The following is an 18,348-nucleotide window of genomic DNA, read 5'->3' on the forward strand; positions in this document are numbered from 1 at the left end:
ACTTGTCATGACACAATAAAGCAACTTGTCATGACACAATAAAGAATGACACAATAAAGCAACTTGTCATGACACACTAAAGCAACTTGTCATGACACAATAAAGAATGACACAATAAAGCAACTTGTCGTGACACAATAAAGCAACTTGTCATGACACAATAAAGCAACTTGTCGTGACACAATAAAGCAACTTGTCTTGACACAATAAAGCAACTTTTCATGACACAATAAAGCAACTTGTCATGACACAATAAAGCAACTTGTCGTGACACAATAAAGCAACTTGTCATGACACACTAAAGCAACTTGTCGTGACACAATAAAGCAATTTGTCATGACACAATAAAGCAACTTGTCATGACACAATAAAGCAACTTGTCATGACACAATAAAGCAACTTGTCATGACACAATAAAGCAACTTGTCATGACACAATAAAGCAACTTGTCATGACACAATAAAGTAACTTGTCTTCACACAATAAAGCAACTTGTCGTGACACAATAAAGCAACTTTTCATGACACAATAAAGCAACTTGTCATGACACAATAAAGCAACTTGTCATGACACAATAAAGCAACTTGTCATGACACAATAAAGCAACTTGTCGTGACACAATAAAGCAACTTGTCATGACACAATAAAGCAACTTGTCATGACACAATAAAGCAACTTGTCATGACACAAGAAAGTAACTTGTCTTCACACAATAAAGCAACTTGTCGTGACACAATAAAGCAACTTGTCATGACACACTAAAGCAACTTGTCGTGACACAATAAAGCAACTTGTCGTGACACAATAAAGCAACTTGTCATGACACAATAAAGCAACTTGTCATGACACAATAAAGCAACTTGTCATGACACAATAAAGCAACTTGTCATGACACAATAAAGCAACTTGTCGTGACACAATAAAGCAACTTGTCATGACACAATAAAGCAACTTGTCATGACACAATAAAGCAACTTGTCATGACACAATAAAGCAACTTGTCATGACACAATAAAGCAACTTGTCATGACACAATAAAGCAACTTGTCATGACACACTAAAGCAACTTGTCATGACACAATAAAGCAACTTGTCATGACACAATAAGGCAACTTGTCATGACACAATAAAGCAACTTGTCATGACACAATAAAGCAACTTGTCATGACACAATAAAGCAACTTGTCATGACACAATAAAGCAACTTGTCATGACACAATAAAGCAACTTGTCATGACACAATAAAGCAACTTGTCATGACACAATAAAGCAACTTGTCATGACACAATAAAGCAACTTGTCATGACACAATAAAGCAACTTGTCATGACACAATAAAGCAACTTGTCATGACACAATAAAGCAACTTGTCATGACACAATAAAGCAACTTGTCATGACACACTAAAGCAACTTGTCATGACACAATAAAGCAACTTGTCATGACACAATAAGGCAACTTGTCATGACACAATAAAGCAACTTGTCATGACACAATAAAGCAACTTGTCATGACACAATAAAGCAACTTGTCATGACACAATAAAGCAACTTGTCATGACACAATAAAGCAACTTGTCATGACACAATAAAGCAACTTGTCATGGCACAATAGCTTACCTCAATATTGGCTGATGCAGACTTGCCATGAGTTGATTTTCGGACAGAATTAACCCGACCCTAAAAATGTATGGATGAAAATTGAAAATAAAAGATAGATAGAAATGGGATAGAAAGAACGAGAGCCATGTGTGACAAACAGACAGTTAGATTGATTAGATTGAGATGTATGTTGTATACAGGAATGTTGTTACAGAAAATGACAGTATGTTGATACTGGACCCAGTTTCATATTAAAGCCTGTAAGCACTAAAAAGTCGCTTAACATAGAATAGTATTGCTTAGCAGAATCAGGTTACCAGGCCAAATTACAATAAGTTTGCATTGTTGTGGCTGGTGCTTGACTCAAGTTTTGCTTAGCAAAGAAAGCATACAAACGTACTGAGTAATGGGGAGAGGTTGATAGTATAAAACATTGTGAGAAACGGCTCCCTCTGAAGTAACGTAGTTTTCGAGAAAGAAGTAATTTTCATCGAATTTGATTTCGAGACCTCGAAATCAAGCATCTGAAAGCACACAACTTCGTGTGACAAGGGTGTTTTTTCTTTCATTATTATCTCGCAACTTCGACGACCAGTTGAGCTCAAGTTTTCACAGGTTTGTTATCTTATGCATATGTTCATTGTTGAGATACACCAACACCATTAAGTGAGAAGACTGGTCTTTGACAATTACCAATAGTGTCCAGTGTCTTTAAGGGCTTTATGAAACTAGGTCCAGGAATGACAAAATGCACAAAAGGTGAAATATCAAAAAAGGCCAAGCACATGTTACAGGAATGTAGAAAGTGTATTATAGTCAGGAAAGATTTGTAGCAGTTAGAAGATAGGAGATGATAGGAGGGTGGTAGGCCTATAGACGATGTGACCTCTAACGTCACTCGAAAAACCATAACATGATTCGCCCGCATACCGCCGGGCAAAACCTTTGTGTTTTGGCAGCCAGCTAGAAAGTGTATGCAATCTTACCATGACTACGCGTCTTTTTGCCCGGCGAAACATGACGTACACAGTGTTTTGTCAACAGAGGGCAGTTTGAATGTAAACAGAGGTCACATCTTCTACAGACCTTTCTATTGTTGATCAACGAACTGAGCATGTTGGCATGTACGGCCAAATGTTAACAAAATATACAATCGTCTTATTATGTTCTAACCCCCCAATTTTTTTTTTAAATTGCAGGCTTTCTTTTAAAGGCAGTGGACACTATTGGTAATTACTCAAAATAATTATTGGCACAAAACCTTACTTTGTAACGAGAAATGGGGAGAGGTTGGTGGTATAAAACATTGTGAGAAACAGCTCCCTCTGAAGTGACCTAGTTTTTGAGAAAGGAGTAATTTTCCATGAATTTGATTTCGAGACCTCAAGTTTAGAACTTGAGGTCTCGAAATCAACCATCTTAACGCACGTAACTTCGTGTGACAAGGGTGTTTTTTTCTTTCATAGTTATCTTGCAACTCCCACGACCGATCGAGCTCAAATTTTCACAGGTTTGTTATTTTATGCATATGTTGAGATACACCAAGTGAGAAGACTGATCTTTGACAATTACCAATAGTGTACACTGTCTTTAAATGAAATACCTCCCATAAGTGGTTCCTTTGTTCCAAATTCAACACCATGTAGCTATCTGTTTTTATTTTGCATATATGGCTTTCTGTTTGGCTACCGTATTCCAAGTGGGAGCTGATTCCAAAAGTTAGGGCCAGCATGAGAAAAGGATCTATCCCCCCAAGAACTGCGAGCTAGGGGGACGACTAATAATGAAGATGAACAAGACAGAGGTACATATTAGTATAAGAAACATGAAATCAGATAAATATACCTGATCTAATTTAAGAAAGATAATCATGCAAGTTAGTTGATAAGTCGCAAGACTTAAAGCAAGATGAATAAATAAAGGCCTTTCCAACACCAACTGCCAGTAACTCTGAATCATAGAGTTATATATAAGAACTAGAGGGTGCACTGGCCTATATACGAACTCTGGCATGCGCACAGACGGCCATTTTCTAAGTTGACAAAACAGGCATCCCAGAGCGTGTTTGTGCGGCCATTTTGTAAGTTGACAAAACAGCATCGCATCAGCGTTCAATAAACACAAACTCCAGCGTGTACGCGCTTACAGAATGGTGCGCGTGTCTCCTTGCGGTCCCATTGCGTTTGTGCAAGACGTATCACCAGTGCGCCCTCTAGTTCTTACATATAACTCTATGCTCTGAATCCATGTCTCATAATTCTAAAATGTCAAAGTTGAGGTTTGAATAAGACACTAAGGCCGAGTTTGAAACTGCGACTTTGGCTACAGCTACAGCTTGATCAGTGCGTCTGCCAGTGTTGAAGAATAGGCAGACGCGCACGATCTAGCCGTAGCCAACGCCGAAGTGGCTGTTTCAGACACGGTCTTAGTCAGGAAAATAATCCAATAAAGGTGAGTATGGGTATGCCTACCAGAACAGCTGGGCAGATGGCAGTAGGGGGTAGGATGTGGTCTCTAAATTCTCCCATGTTGCACTCTGGTTTGACTAATGACGCACACTTGTTGTGCAGCTGAATTCAAGATAGAGAATAACAGAGAATGAATCGAAAACAGTTACTAGAATATTCCTTCACCAACCATGGCCAAATTTCAAAGAGCTGCTAAGCACGAAAATTTGCTTAGCATGAAATTTCTTCCTCGATAAAAACAGGATTACCAACCAAATTTCCATTTTGTTGCATATCCTAGTTACTGGTATTCAGCTGTTGTATGGTTATCTTGAAAATCCCGTAAAAATTTGGTTAGGAAATCCTGTTTTTATCAAGGCAAACATTTCATGCTCAGCAATTTTTTTGTGCTTAGCAGCTCTATGAAATTGGACCCTGGTGTGATGCGATCAAGCAAAATGAGTCATTTGTCAGATTTCTCTACAACGATATTTCCAACGAACGACTCATTTAGCTTGATCTCATCACATATTTCTTTACTGTATACATTTACATTTGTATCTAAAGAAGAGACACTGTATCCCAGAACTTAGCTAAAATATTTGTTAAACAAATGTAGCTCAAAAAATATTTAAAGTAGGTTAAACAGATTCCAATTACAAAATAGTCTATAACACAAAGGCAGTATAACTTGTGGCAACCTGAACTCATACTCCCTCAAGGATACAAGTGTCTCGACCGGGATTTGAACCCACACTCCGATGACTAAACCACCAGAACTTGAATTTGATACTCTAACCCACTTGGTCATGGTCCCCAAATGCCTGTGTGTGCCGATTGCCCCCCTCCTCTAGATAAACTATAGAGAAACCACTGTAGCGAATCACTTATTGGAGTCAATTTTACTTACCCTGATCTTACACCAACGACAATGAAGACCAGTTACACCATAGCTCTTAATAGATTTCTTGCAGCGATCACATTTTCCATGACAGTTTCCCTCCACCCAGTGGTGGTTCATCACCTAAAATAAGAAAGATGCAGAAACAAAACGGCTGTGAAGAAGTATGAGAATACATCAAAATGTATAGCTGGAATACAGAAACCCAACAAACAAACCAGGGCCAAGCTTAAGCTCAAAAAGTAGCTAAGAACAACACAATTATGTTTACAAGAAGAAGGTTACCAGCCGAAATACCATTCCACCAAACTGGCATCCTGTTCAGTGTTGCTAAGCAGAACATTGTTTAAGCACCAATTGCTGCTTAAGCAGTTCTATGAAATTGGGTCCTGTAGATAGTTAGGGAATGAAGTACATCAAAATGATACAGAAACCCCACAAAAAAACAAACATTAATAATGTTGGAGTACAGAGTGCCAAGTCTATCTTATCCACCTGAGTATAAACAGAAACACAACATCCAAACCTAAACAATGTTGGGTGAAAATGACTCACAGAAACCCAAGAAAGACAGCTGTCTTAAAAACTTAAAAGTCACTGGACACCTTTTGGTAATTGTCAAAGACCAGTATTCTCACATTGGTGTGCATAAAATATGTGCTCATACAATTGGTCATCGAAGTTGCAAGAGAATAATGCAAGAAAAAAACACCCTTGTTCCACAAAAATGTTGTGCTTTCAAAAAGGTTTCTCAGGCCTGACGTCTTCCACTACTTGAGTGAGAAATTGCCTCTTTTGGACCTATAACACGGATGCAGATGGTGGTGGAATAAAGTGCCGAGTACATCAAAATCCGAAATATAAAACATGACCCAAAAACCCATTCTCAACCCTGTATATTAGTAGGAGTAAAAAAAGTGCAGATTCCATCAGATTCACCAAAAACATGATACAGAAACCACAGGCCTGGAGTACATGTAAGCTTAGGCGATACCACGATATTATCGCATATCGCGATGCTAATTTGGAAACGATTTCGATATCGGATCGATTTGGTTTAAATCGAAATATTGATATATCGCGATATATTGCAATATCGCGATGTTTTTTCTAGCCGAGACATCTTGCACCCCATAGGTTTGGAGTAAAACCAGAAGAATAGGTCATTAGAACACCTCTCTTATGCTGTGACTGTCTCTTCTACAACTTTCACTGGGAGTTAGAAGACTGATGATGTCACATTTAATTAATCGGGATTTTATCAAATATTGCGATATATTGTCGGCGATATATCATGGTTAAAATAAATCGATATCGCCCAAGCTTAGCCTGGAGTTACATAGAGGCCACAGAAACCAAGTCCTCCATTGCCCTCAACTTGTCCTTGGTGCCCCTTCAAAAGTTTCCCCATAAACCTCTAAGATTTTCCAATGGAAGTGCCCTTTGCAAAATGAAAATGGCCTTGCCCTTTCAAAGATGAAATTCTATCTGAAACCCATTATCCAACCCTTTATAGTGTTGATTTATAAAGTGCCCCAGAAACACCCAAAACACAGCTGTAGATGGTAGATCCTAGTCCATAAAACCCAAATAAAACACGATGCAAAAAAGTCGAAGAAAAAAGAAAAAACCTGTACAATGATGTAGTATTTGAAGTGCAGAAACTCAACTACCAAATCTGTAAGTTATTGGGGTATAAAATTGTCATTTAAAGGGTTTGGTACTTTTTGTAGATCAACTAATTAAGCTGTTATTTCAACTCCACCTGACTGCGTTATCAACCCCTAAAAAACACACTTGAATTGTGACAAGAGAATAATTTGCATGCTTATTGTGTTTTTGTCTGCCGTTGGCAACGTTTGGGCAAGTGGAATGCACCCCAGTACAGTCTTTAAAGACACTGGACACTATTGGTAATTGTCAAAGACCAGTCTCCTCACTTGGTGTATCTCGACATATGCTTAAAAGAACAAACCTGTGAAAATTTGAGCTCAACTGGTCATCAAAATTGGGAGATAATAATAAACGAAAAAACACCCTTGTCACCCAAAGTTGTGTGCTTTCAGATGCTTGATTTCGAGACCTCAAATTCTAAATCTGAGGTCTCTAAATCAAATTCGTGGAAAATTACTTCTTTCTCAAAAACTAAGTTACTTCAGAGGGAGCCATTTCTCACAGTGTTTTATACTATTAACAGCTCCCTATTACTTGTTACCAAGTAAGGTTAATTATGCTAATAATTATTTTGAGTAATTACCAATAGTGTCCACTGCCTTTAAATTGGCCCTGAAGCACTGTAGGGATGGGGAGATGTTGCGGTATTTCTTTGGAGAGTATTTCACATTCAAGGTGGGTGCAACCTTGTATATAAGATTATAAACATTTATCACTAATCCAACATGCAGACAAATTTCAACAAAATGGCAAACAATAACAATATAGAGATACATGTACAAAATCAACCATGCACTCAGTGTACGTGTACTTTCAGAACCCTTTTCTGCAAATTCATATATTTTTGGGGGTTGACATGCAAGAACCTAACAGTGCGCCTCCATTTACAAACACATGCACAGTTCATGCACATTTGAGTACATCAAGTTCTTAGCTCAAAAATCAATTGAATATTCAATGGTCTATATTGCTAACTGAGGTTCTGAGTGCTGTAAAAATTTTTAGTTTTTCAGTTTGTGCAATCGCTTTAAAATCTCACTAGCATTGACAAGTTTTGATTAGAATTTACATAGTACCTGTATCTAAATGGGATTTGAGGCATTGCATGGTGAGGTATCAATATATATTTGGTTTGCCGCAAACCAAATATATATAGCTGTATCTAGTTATCTCTTAGTCTTGACAGGTCTTTCCTGCTCATCCATAGTTGTAAAATTAAAGATGGCTCGTCAAAACATACAGAACACAAATACAGTCTTTCTTTCTTAGTGCAGCCTTCATGTGAAGATATAGTTGCACTGCCAGACACACCGGGGCTAACCCCTTCTCTTTGCGATTAGTGTACTGCGGTCTTTTACGTGTGTTGATAGTTTTTATAACAACACACGGAACCTACAGCCTTTTGTTCCATCCGAAGGATGAAGCAACGGTCAAGTGTCTTCCTTAAGGTCACAAGTGTCACGACGGTGACTCGAACCCACACTCTGCTGATCAGATACAGCAGAGTTTGAGTTCGGTCCTCTTAACTGCTCGGCCACGACACTTCTGTATAATAAAAGCATGATCCAAATCTTGACAACAGTACGATTGACTCACATGATGATCTACAAACAAAAGTATGACCAATATTACAAACACCGACAAGGTTTTTTTTATTTACAATCATAACCTACCGGTACTTCCCCCCAAACCTCGGCATCTCGTTTTGATAGGCATTGTTGTCGTGCAGTGGCAGTCAGTAAGTATAATAAGAAGGGTGACAATGTTAGTATATGGAGTAGGCCTGGGCGACTAGTGAAATTTACTACTCGACTAGTCGCGCCTTAAATAGTCGCGACTTTGACACTAGTCGCGACTAATTTTTCAATTCCAAAGATGCATTGAGGCATGTTTGTTGCAGGCGTGTTGTGGTAAAATACACGCGTCATATTTTGTTTTGCATTTACCTGTTCAAAATTGTGTCAGGTTAGAATTGGCAAGCCCATTTTTTTTTTTTTAGATAAAAAGTTCAAAGCTCAAAGATTGTATTCATAAAGGTTGTCATAAAGTCATGCAAAGCAAACGATGAAAAAAGAGCATCAAAATTTTAGTAACCCTTCAATCCAAATTGAATTGGTTGGGTTGGGGTGCAAGAAGGCACAAACCAAATTTTATTTCAATATTTCCTCGCATTTCTCCAAATGAAAAAGTTAATTGGTTTAAAAATTAACAAAAATTCTGCCTTCAAGATTGTCAGTTGTTAGACCGGATACTTACATTTGATGTTCGTTTTGACTTGACATAGGTACTAATGCAGCTAGCTGGAGCTCTTTGTACACATCGTTCGTGGACTGTATATCTACAGACTGTAATCAAACCAATACAAATAATAATTATTATAATGGATTCTTATATAGCCCACATATCCGTCACTCAGTGACGCTCAAGGCGCTTCAACATTCAGTAGTTTCCTGCAAGGTGTTTGAGACCTACTCCTTAAAACATAGCAGCATGTAATGGTTTACATGTTGCTGTGGCGCAATATGCTGCCAATCAAACCAGGAACACTGGGGCGAACCCCTCCTCTTTTATATAGGCTGCTGGGTTCTTTTACGTGCATTACACAACACACGGGACCAACGGCTTTATGTCCCATACGAGGCACGAATCATCATGATTAAGTGTCTTGCTTTAGGACACAAGTGTCATGACTGTGACTGGAATCCACACTCTGCTGATCAGAAACACCAGAGTTTGCATCCGGTGCTCTCAACCGTTAGGCCATGACACGCCACATGTAAATTATATATTTTTTTTTCTGTTTTCCTGTTTTACTAAGAGGGCGACAACATGATTTTCTGAGCAACGGTGATTTAGTTTACTTTTGTTGTCCCTGACCTACATGTGTACACAGTATTGTTTTAAGTATCCTTGCAATAACCTGGCTGTGACACGACTACCCACCACTTATTTCCGCATACATTAGGAAAATACTGTTTCAAACTACTAGCCCAGGACGAGCTGTATGGCTTGTGAACCATGATGTAGATTTTTGGTGTCAGTGAAGAGATGAGTAGGATTTGCAACTTTGCATGGTGGATGTATAAGTAAGACTAAGAGAGGTTTGCGGTAACACCATGTGAAAATCTCTTTTGAGAAGTGGTGGTACTAACCAAACGGACACTTGGTGTTCCCGCAAACCTCTCTCAGTTAGTGAAGAGCTAGTTTGTTGCCAATAAACTTACAGGTACATGTGAGGCCTTGCTTGCCCACGCCAACCAGGAGATTTAGGCAGAGATTACAGTAAGCTGGCTTGCTGAAATGCTTCAATCGCCAAACATGATTTCCGTCATCTTTAACATTCTAAGACAGTGACAAAGAGCACAATAATTTAATGAGCGACAATATGAAAAAATAAAAAAAAGTCCAATTCCTTTGAAGTGAACCCCGTTCTGCCACTTCTAAGGTTGTTAAAAGGCAGTTTCGGTTTGAATAGCTTAAGACTGGCACCACTGGAGAAAAAATATATGATAAAATAGGAAGATTGCGAAAACTAGGGCAAGATAGTTCAATTGTAAGAGCACCGGCACGTTAATCCTGATCAAAATCCTGATCTCATTTATTTGTTTATTTTTGCCAAAATTTACACAAATTTGTTTTTTTATGCATTATTGATGATACCCCAGCCTATATCCCTATGGACTATAAAGGGGCTAACCCTGTTTCAGCCCTAGAAGTCGGTGGTAACAGCCTCTGAATTATTTTTTTTTTGCCCACACCTCAAAGTGGCCTTCAGGCCTTGTGTGTCTGCCGACTGTCATAAGAAACTTTTTTGTAAATGTTGGGATACACCAAGTGAGAATACTGGTCTTTGATAATTACCAAACGTGTCCAGTGCCTTTGAAAGATTTAATACAGCAATGCTGTGAATATTATAAGTTATCACACAAGCGAGAGTGGACTTCGGAAAAATATAGCGCTTCTGCGTCCAGACGCGCTATATTTTCCACGAGCACGCGTGTGATAACGTATTTATCTTCAAGCAAACTTGGCGCGTGACATAAAACACACAAGACGCAGGTAGTGATATTAGCCGTGCAATATAGGTTTTTATAACCACTCCATTCTGCGAATCTGTTTGGAGGATAAGCGCATACTTGAAGATAAAGATTATTACGTACTGTGTCTAAACCAAGCAGAACAAGTAGAGGTATTGTGGTCATTCCTCCGCGTATCCACTCCTCAAGAGATACCGTTCCATCAGAATCGTAATCGATCTCGATCATCATGTCTTGAAGAATCTACAGGATTCGAAAAATAAGAAGGAATAAAGTATGAGTTTAAGAATAAACTCTACATGAATAGTAAATTTGAGGGTACAAGTATGTACTAAATCTTTTAAAGGAGAGTTGGCTTTGAAAAGAGCCAGTTTGGTCTCAATGTTTCGAACAGTGTACTCTGATAGCCTTTTCTCCTGAAGGCGGGGCGATCTTGGTGGTCTATTTGGTAAGACATCTGCTCTAGATTGGCAACGGTCATGGGTTCGTGTCCCACCCGAGTAAAATGCCTGTGATTTTTTCACAGACCTGAAGCAAATTAAAATACTGCTCTATCCCCAAGAAAGCAAATCCCTTTTTTTGTTTTACCTGTCAAATTGTACAAATAGACAAGTTACAATAAGATGCGATGATCAAAAAAAATTGACATTATTTACAATTCAAAGTTAAAGTAGAAAAAAGTCCTTACTGGTCTTAACTCTGTTACATCCCAGCCGAGATACTCTGCAACATGCATCATTTGGTTGACAATGCAATCAAGCTCCTGAAAAAGGCAAATAAACAGAAAACATTTTTTACAAAAACTGCGCAGACTGTTGAATGAGGTGCATTGTGGGATAGATATGGATCAAATTTGGATACCAGCTGGACCACAATGCACCTAATTCCAAGCTTTACGCGCGCGCCCCGGTATTTGCGAAAAGGTCTATGTTCATACCGATGTTTGCTGTAACACCATGTGTTTATCTCTTTTTGAGTAGTGTCGATTCTGAAAAGAACCGGTGGTTAACGACTCAACGCTTCGATCAGTATGCTCTGATCGTCTTCACGAGAATGCTGCTTCAGAGCATATACTGATAGAAAGAAGTGAGTTATCAACTACTGGTTCTTTTCAGAACCAACACAACTCAAAAGAGATATTCACATGGTGTCACTGCAAACCTCTCTTAGTTATACTTCCACCATGCAAAGTTGCAAATCCTACTGTACTTAATTAATTAAATTCAAATCTGTAATCATCAAAACAGTGTCAAGTTAAAAATGCATCAAATTTAAAATATTCAAAATCCATTAGTTGATTTCTTTCTTATAGTAACTGATTGTTTCTTTTTGTCTAACAATTAATTTGGAGACAACTCTTGACCAATAAACTCCATTTACCAGGAGCTCCAAAATATGCAAAAAGCAGTTTGATGAAATCCATACAAACTGCACTAATGAACTCATAGTCATGAGTCGATGTTATGTTACTTTTCAAAATACACCATTGCTCATATGTTTTTAGGCTGGACAACCATAGAAAATATCATTAAAAAAATAATATAAAAAACCAGTTGAGTGACGTGGATTGACACAATCAACAACAAAAACTAAAAGTACACAATATTAAACTATTTCATGATCAGTCTAGAAAAATTAAAATGACTGCCAAACCATGTAAATTATTTTATAGATTTTAAAATTTGCATCAGGGACAAAGAATATTATTCGTTGTTACCCATACACTGACGTGTGTAAGCATTGTATATACTCAGTACTCTACCAAGTTCTGTGAAAAAAAATCACAGGCATTTCACTCAGGTGGGATTCAAACCCACGATCTTCTCAATTCTAGAGCAGATGTCTTACCAACTAGACCACTGAGATAGCTAGAGGAAGTTTAGAATCCTATATTTTGCAAAGGTTGTGGCTTCATATCCCATCTGAGTAAAATGCCTGCGTTTTTTTTTCCCCACACAGAGAAAGAACTGAGTATATACATTGCTAACACACATCAGTGTTTTTGGGTAATATTATGTACATATGTAAATGATATTCAATGGTCAAGGAATAGAAATGTTGATCATTTCACAAGCTGTCTAAGAAAGCTGTCTGGCACATCACATTTCAGATTCAGTTGTCATAAAACATTTACACAGATCTTGCCGTTTCATTATTCACAGACCAGGGTCCAATTTCATAGAGCTGCTAAGCGCAAAATTTTGCTTAGCATGAAATGTTTGCCTCAATAAAAACAGGATTACCAACTAAATTTCCACGTGATTTTTAGGATAAGCAAACAACAGCTGAATACCAGTATCAAACAATATACAACAAATGGAAATTAGGTTGGTAATCCTGTTTTTATCAAGGAAGAAATTTCATGCTAAGCAAATTGTTTGTGCTTAGCAGCTCTATGAAATTGGACCCATGTTTAATGTAAACCTACTTACACTGCTATCTAGTATGCCATTGTCATCTGTGTCATACAACCGGAACATAACTGTATTCAGAACAAAATTTAAAAAATATTATAAAGAAATACGCAGCCCAGTATTCCTGAAGACGCAATTTGGTAAGATCCATGGAATAGTTTCATAGCACTGCATAGCGGTAAGCACATTTTCGTGCTTACTGTAGAATACAAAATTTGCTTAAGCATAAGCGTATTTCAGAGGTTAGGCCACATAAAAAAAAAAAATAGATTTGTTGACATCCCAAAATATGAAATCAAGAATAAAGAAATCATAACAATCACTATAAAACAGAAGGTTTTGTCAAACAAATTTAACTCCTAGATGACATTTTCTGTAAACTTTTTCAAACAACTAAGCACAGTGTAGCCCAAGTAAATATTTGAAGAATTGTTCTTGCTTTGCCAACATTGAATAAAAACCTTCTTTAAACATCTTTTCAAACCTGTACGTTTTGAAAAAAGTATCAGCTGAAAAATCTGGGAAGTAAGAGTATAAAGAGATATCCATACTTTTTTTTATGATTATTTAAAATAAAATAAAAAATAAAAATGGGGTCGGGGGGCTCTGAACAGTCGGGTGGGGACGATCAACAATTTTTTTTTATGTGGCCTTAGCAAGAAAATAAGGCGGCAAAGTTTTTGTACTTACAGGCTTTATAAAAATAGGCCTTGGTCAAATAGAGTCGTATTATACCTATTTGAATATTGTATTTCATGTCAGTGAGGAGCAACGATTTATATTTTTAATAGATTTTGAGAAACAGGATGTTGCTGCCGGCAAAAATAACAAGTCCATGTTTTACTATGCACAGTATCTCAGCAGCCACTATCAGAGCATCATTTATTTTATCCTTCCGAAAAATACACGCCCCCCCCAAAAAAAAATTGTTTCACATTTATATTCAAGTTATGATGCATGTACTGCAGTGTATACACCTCGGACATAAATCAACTTCATTACTGTGTTAGATCTGACAATTTGAACAAACAAACTCTCACAAATTCAATCATGTGCTGTAGGTAACCCCTAGGTAACCTTTAAATTCAGATTATGTTCTACACACACAAAATTAATTGGCTGATCCCTATAGTTAGCTCCGCCACCTCAGAATGAAGAAATGTAATTAAGGCTGGCAAGAAAGTGCACAAATTATTCCAGGAATCCGAGTAAACACATGTTCAATCATGTAGCGTTGTTTGGGTTTGGGAGGTTCGGTGACAGGCAAAGAAGATTTATGAGGAGCTCCTTGACTTGTACACTGACTTGAATGTTTCCTGGTGGCTATATTTATCATTGAATGTGGAGTTGCAGTCAGTGCCAGAACGTATAACCATTGTTGTGCATTGAGAATGGAATAACACTATGGGGTGCATCTAGCATAGGAGTTTAGCCCTGGAAGCAACTAATTACATGATAATACATGTATGTAGATTGTAGAAATCATTGAATCTTTAAAGGCATTGGACATGATTGGTAATTGTCAAAGACCAGTATTCTCACTTTATGTATCCCAACATATGCATACGAATAAAGTATCTGTGAAAATTTGGGCTCATTTGGTCATCAAAGTTGCAAGAAAATAATGAGGAAAAACACCCTTGCCGCACAAATTTTTGCGCTTTCAGATGCCTAATAAAAGACTTCAGGCCTGAATTTGAGTGAGAAATTACCTCTTTCTAAAAAAACTTTACGTTACTTTAGAGGGAGTCCTTTCTCACAATGTTTCATACTTTCAAAAGCTCTCTATTTGACAAGTATGCCCATTGTCTTGTTGATTCTTCACAACAGGTTTTGACATGAACAAAATCTGACAACGCTTTTGCTTCCAAAATTTGTTGTTGCTAACTGGGGAAATCCTGTGTAGTTAAATCACACTCCAGGGACTATCTATGTATAGGCCTTCATGAACTTCAGAAACATCCTAACAGCCACTTATGTTACTACTATAAAAAAGACAAGGGGCACTTTGACAAATGGAAAGGGGCGGACTCCCTCTAAACTACAACTTAGTTGAAATAAATGTCGCCAACGCACTACAGTTCTCAAGTTTTTCCAGAGTGGATAATTTTTCACCTAGCCATTGCCATGGTAATGGGTGGCTAAGTGACATTTAAGCTTCATGCTTGCAGAGACTTTTTTCACATCAGTAATTCACCCAAAAATAATTTAAAGAAATTTAATTCGGAAAGTAAATTGACCCATAGGTAAGGAAATCACCCAGTAAAAGCAGACAAAACGACATAAATTAATTAATCCAAGTATGATATTACGTCCTTGGGAAAACCTACATGTACACATGGTGTAGGCTTTAGACAGCTTTTCAGACTATTCAATCACTATTTTTCCCAAGGGCCAAACAAAATTTGGATTCAGACTTATAAGATTCAGACTAACAAACAAAACAGGATACTGGTATGAATTTTTAGAGTATTCAAATATTCGAAATAAATATTGAAAAAATATTGGGGAAATAAAGATAGAATACAGGCTAATCACTGGCTTGATGAGATGCCAAAAGTTATACGCAAAGAGTTAGGAAGAGGTTTCGAGAAAAAATAGTCTTTCCTTTGATGGAGAATAACTTCACATAAATCTCAATGAATTAGTCGAGATCGCAAGCCAACAGTTTGGAAAGATTGCGTAGGAAGAGTCAACAACATACTGGCATTGAAGTAATTTCCCGTTAATGTTGGATGGTGTTCATAAAAGCACTGGACGCTCTTGGTAATTACTCAAAATAATTGTTAGCATAAACACTCACTTGGTAAGGAGCAATGGAAAGCTGTTGTTAGTACAAAACATTGTAAGAAACGACTCCCTCTGAAGTAACAAACTTTTTGAGAAAGAGATAATTTCTCACACAAACAATTAAAGACTTACGACTTAAAGCCTATTATTAGTTATCTGAAAGCACACAAATGTGTGCAACAAGGGTGCTTTTTCTTTCATTATTCTCTTGCAACTTCGATGTCCAATCGAGTCAAAACTTTTCACAGAATTACTATTTAATCCATATTATGTTAAGATACACCAAGTGAGAATACTGGTCTTTGACAATTATCAAAGGTGTCCAGTGCCTTTAAGTACTGGATAGTGTTCTCCAACACCTGACATATGGAAGGTGGGTTTCTTGCAGATGAAGTCATCATAGATTACATAATTAGCATACTGAATTCGCTTTTGCTCAGTCTCCCGAGACTGGAGACCCAAGGACAGGTGCAGATCAGGAAATCTTCTTCCGGGACGTAATCTCGACGACTTTTGTTAAGACGTAATTCTATTATTTAGATTGACGGATCCAACACAATACGGTGAAAATGCACTAGGCTTCATATAAGGTCAGAATCAATAAACAAAACACGCTAGGGAGACTCACAAACAACAACGTACTGCTGACGATTGTTAAGCACCAATAAACAAGCTCTTTCATGATTTGTAAAATTAACAGACTTAATTAAGTCCTTGAATTTAGAGAGAGCTTGAGCATAACGTAATTATCAACCTAAAGCCGAAAAAAAAACGAAAAAAAAACAACAACTTTGAGCAGCCCACAAGGAAAAACTTAAAAAGTATCATTAACCAAAGCACCAGAGATTAACTTGGATTTTGTTTTGGTCAGAAGTTCTCACGAGTGACGAGGCGTTAGAGCGAAAGGCGTAATGGATGACACTCATGTGATGACACTCATGTGATGACACAGGCCGGGAGGCCTACCCAGCGCTGATTCTGTGCTTATGGAAGCAGAGCCATGAAATTGGGCCCTGAAGGATTTGTTTTCTTCACACGCTATGTTCAGGAAAAATAAACACGAACCCTAGGTTCCCCAAAGTATAAAAATTAGCATAAGACTTGGTAGCAGGGAAGAGATGAGGTCTCAAAAATCAAGACTTGTAAAAAAGTTGTGTGCTTTTAGATGCTTGATTGCCAGACCTCAAATTCTAAATCTGAGGTCTCAAAATCAAATTCACGGAAAATTACATCTTTCTCAAAAACTACGCTACTTCAGAGGGAGCCAATTCTCACAACTATACTATCGCCCTCTCCCCATTACTCATTACCAAGTAAGGTTTTATGCTAATAATTATTTTGAGTAGTTACCAATAGTGTCCACTGCCTTTAAGTTTGCAGTAACATCAGGGGTAGTAGTTTCCTTGCTGAGTAGGTGGATTGTTCTGATAAGAACTTGTCCCACTGTTTATCCACTTCCACAGAATAGATTGGGAATCGAGAGAAGACTACCAAGTTCAAACACAAACCTGTCCCGCTGTTTATACTATTGCTGGCGGAGTTGATTCGTTAAACCCTGGAAACTAATTAGGTGTGAAAAGTGAGGAGATAGGAAATCTTGGGGTTTTTCTTCTTCGATCGGGAGACGTTGCATTATTACTTCACTGTCGAGGACTAGACAGACCCAGAATCTGGAACAAACTTCCAGAATACATCAGAGATATCACCTCACTGGATAGCCAAGTTAGCCTGAGCCGCCGAATCTGGAGCCGAAGCCGTGGTTTTGAAAAGGGCCCCTACGCAACTCTCAAGAAATTAACAAAAACGATGACTTTCTTATAATACTTACATTCTAGTTTATCCTCTGGTTTGCCTCCTTCAAGCAGGGACAGATAGCAGACGATATCCTTCATGTACACCACCTGGTCAGCTACATCTGGATAGCTGGCCCCGCCCATACCGGGGAAGGTCTGTGCATCTTCTTTGCCTGAATATTTGCCTCGCTTTTTCCTCTTTTTCCGGTATGAAAAGAAAAACCTGTTGTGTTTGACTTCTTTATCTGCGGAAAGTTGGAAGAAAGTCACATGTTAATCCAATAGTGTCGATAGGTTTGTACTTCTTCTAATAATACAAAATAATAATTGTGGCTTTTTATATAGCGCACATGTCCTTCACTCAGTGATGCTCCTGGCGCTGTAACATACAGTAGTATTTCCTGCAAGATGTGGGACTACGTTGAAATTATGAGACCTAATTCGATAACACCATGTAATGCTTTACAAGGTGCTGTGGCGCAATTTTCTACCTTCAATGTCATGACATGTATATCTGCCAATAGGTTTACTACTGTATGGGATTTGAGGCATTGCATGGTGAGGTATCAATACATATTTGGTATGCGGTAACACCGTGTGTGTATCTTGCCAGGTAGATTTTGTTCTTTTGAGAACTTGTCTTGCTTTTATATTCTACTATCGCTGAGTAGATTTTTTGGAATTAGGGAGAC

General features: G+C 37.9%; 1 protein-coding gene across 4 annotated transcripts in view; it reads right to left on the bottom strand.

The window, feature by feature from the left end:
* LOC117288190 (diacylglycerol kinase beta-like) overlaps positions 1–18,348 on the bottom strand; it is a 53,795-nt gene that overhangs the window by 8,110 nt on the left and 27,337 nt on the right. For 3 of the 4 annotated variants that reach the window (XM_033768931.1, XM_033768935.1, XM_033768933.1), the window contains exons 5-14: positions 17,692–17,901; positions 13,092–13,141; positions 11,348–11,422; positions 10,783–10,902; positions 9,847–9,964; positions 8,879–8,967; positions 8,296–8,358; positions 4,958–5,071; positions 4,072–4,170; positions 1,619–1,678 (exon numbers count right to left, since the gene is read on the bottom strand). In XM_033768931.1, coding sequence (XP_033624822.1) covers positions 1,619–1,678; positions 4,072–4,170; positions 4,958–5,071; positions 8,296–8,358; positions 8,879–8,967; positions 9,847–9,964; positions 10,783–10,902; positions 11,348–11,422; positions 13,092–13,141; positions 17,692–17,901 — 998 coding nt within the window. The remainder of the gene's footprint in view (positions 1–1,618; positions 1,679–4,071; positions 4,171–4,957; positions 5,072–8,295; positions 8,359–8,878; positions 8,968–9,846; positions 9,965–10,782; positions 10,903–11,347; positions 11,423–13,091; positions 13,142–17,691; positions 17,902–18,348) is intronic. The other variant, XM_033768932.1, reaches the window with a different exon arrangement.

The sequence above is a fragment of the Asterias rubens genome, chromosome 3 (assembly GCF_902459465.1).
Source record: "Asterias rubens chromosome 3, eAstRub1.3, whole genome shotgun sequence".
Classification (NCBI taxonomy): Eukaryota; Metazoa; Echinodermata; class Asteroidea; order Forcipulatida; family Asteriidae; genus Asterias; species Asterias rubens.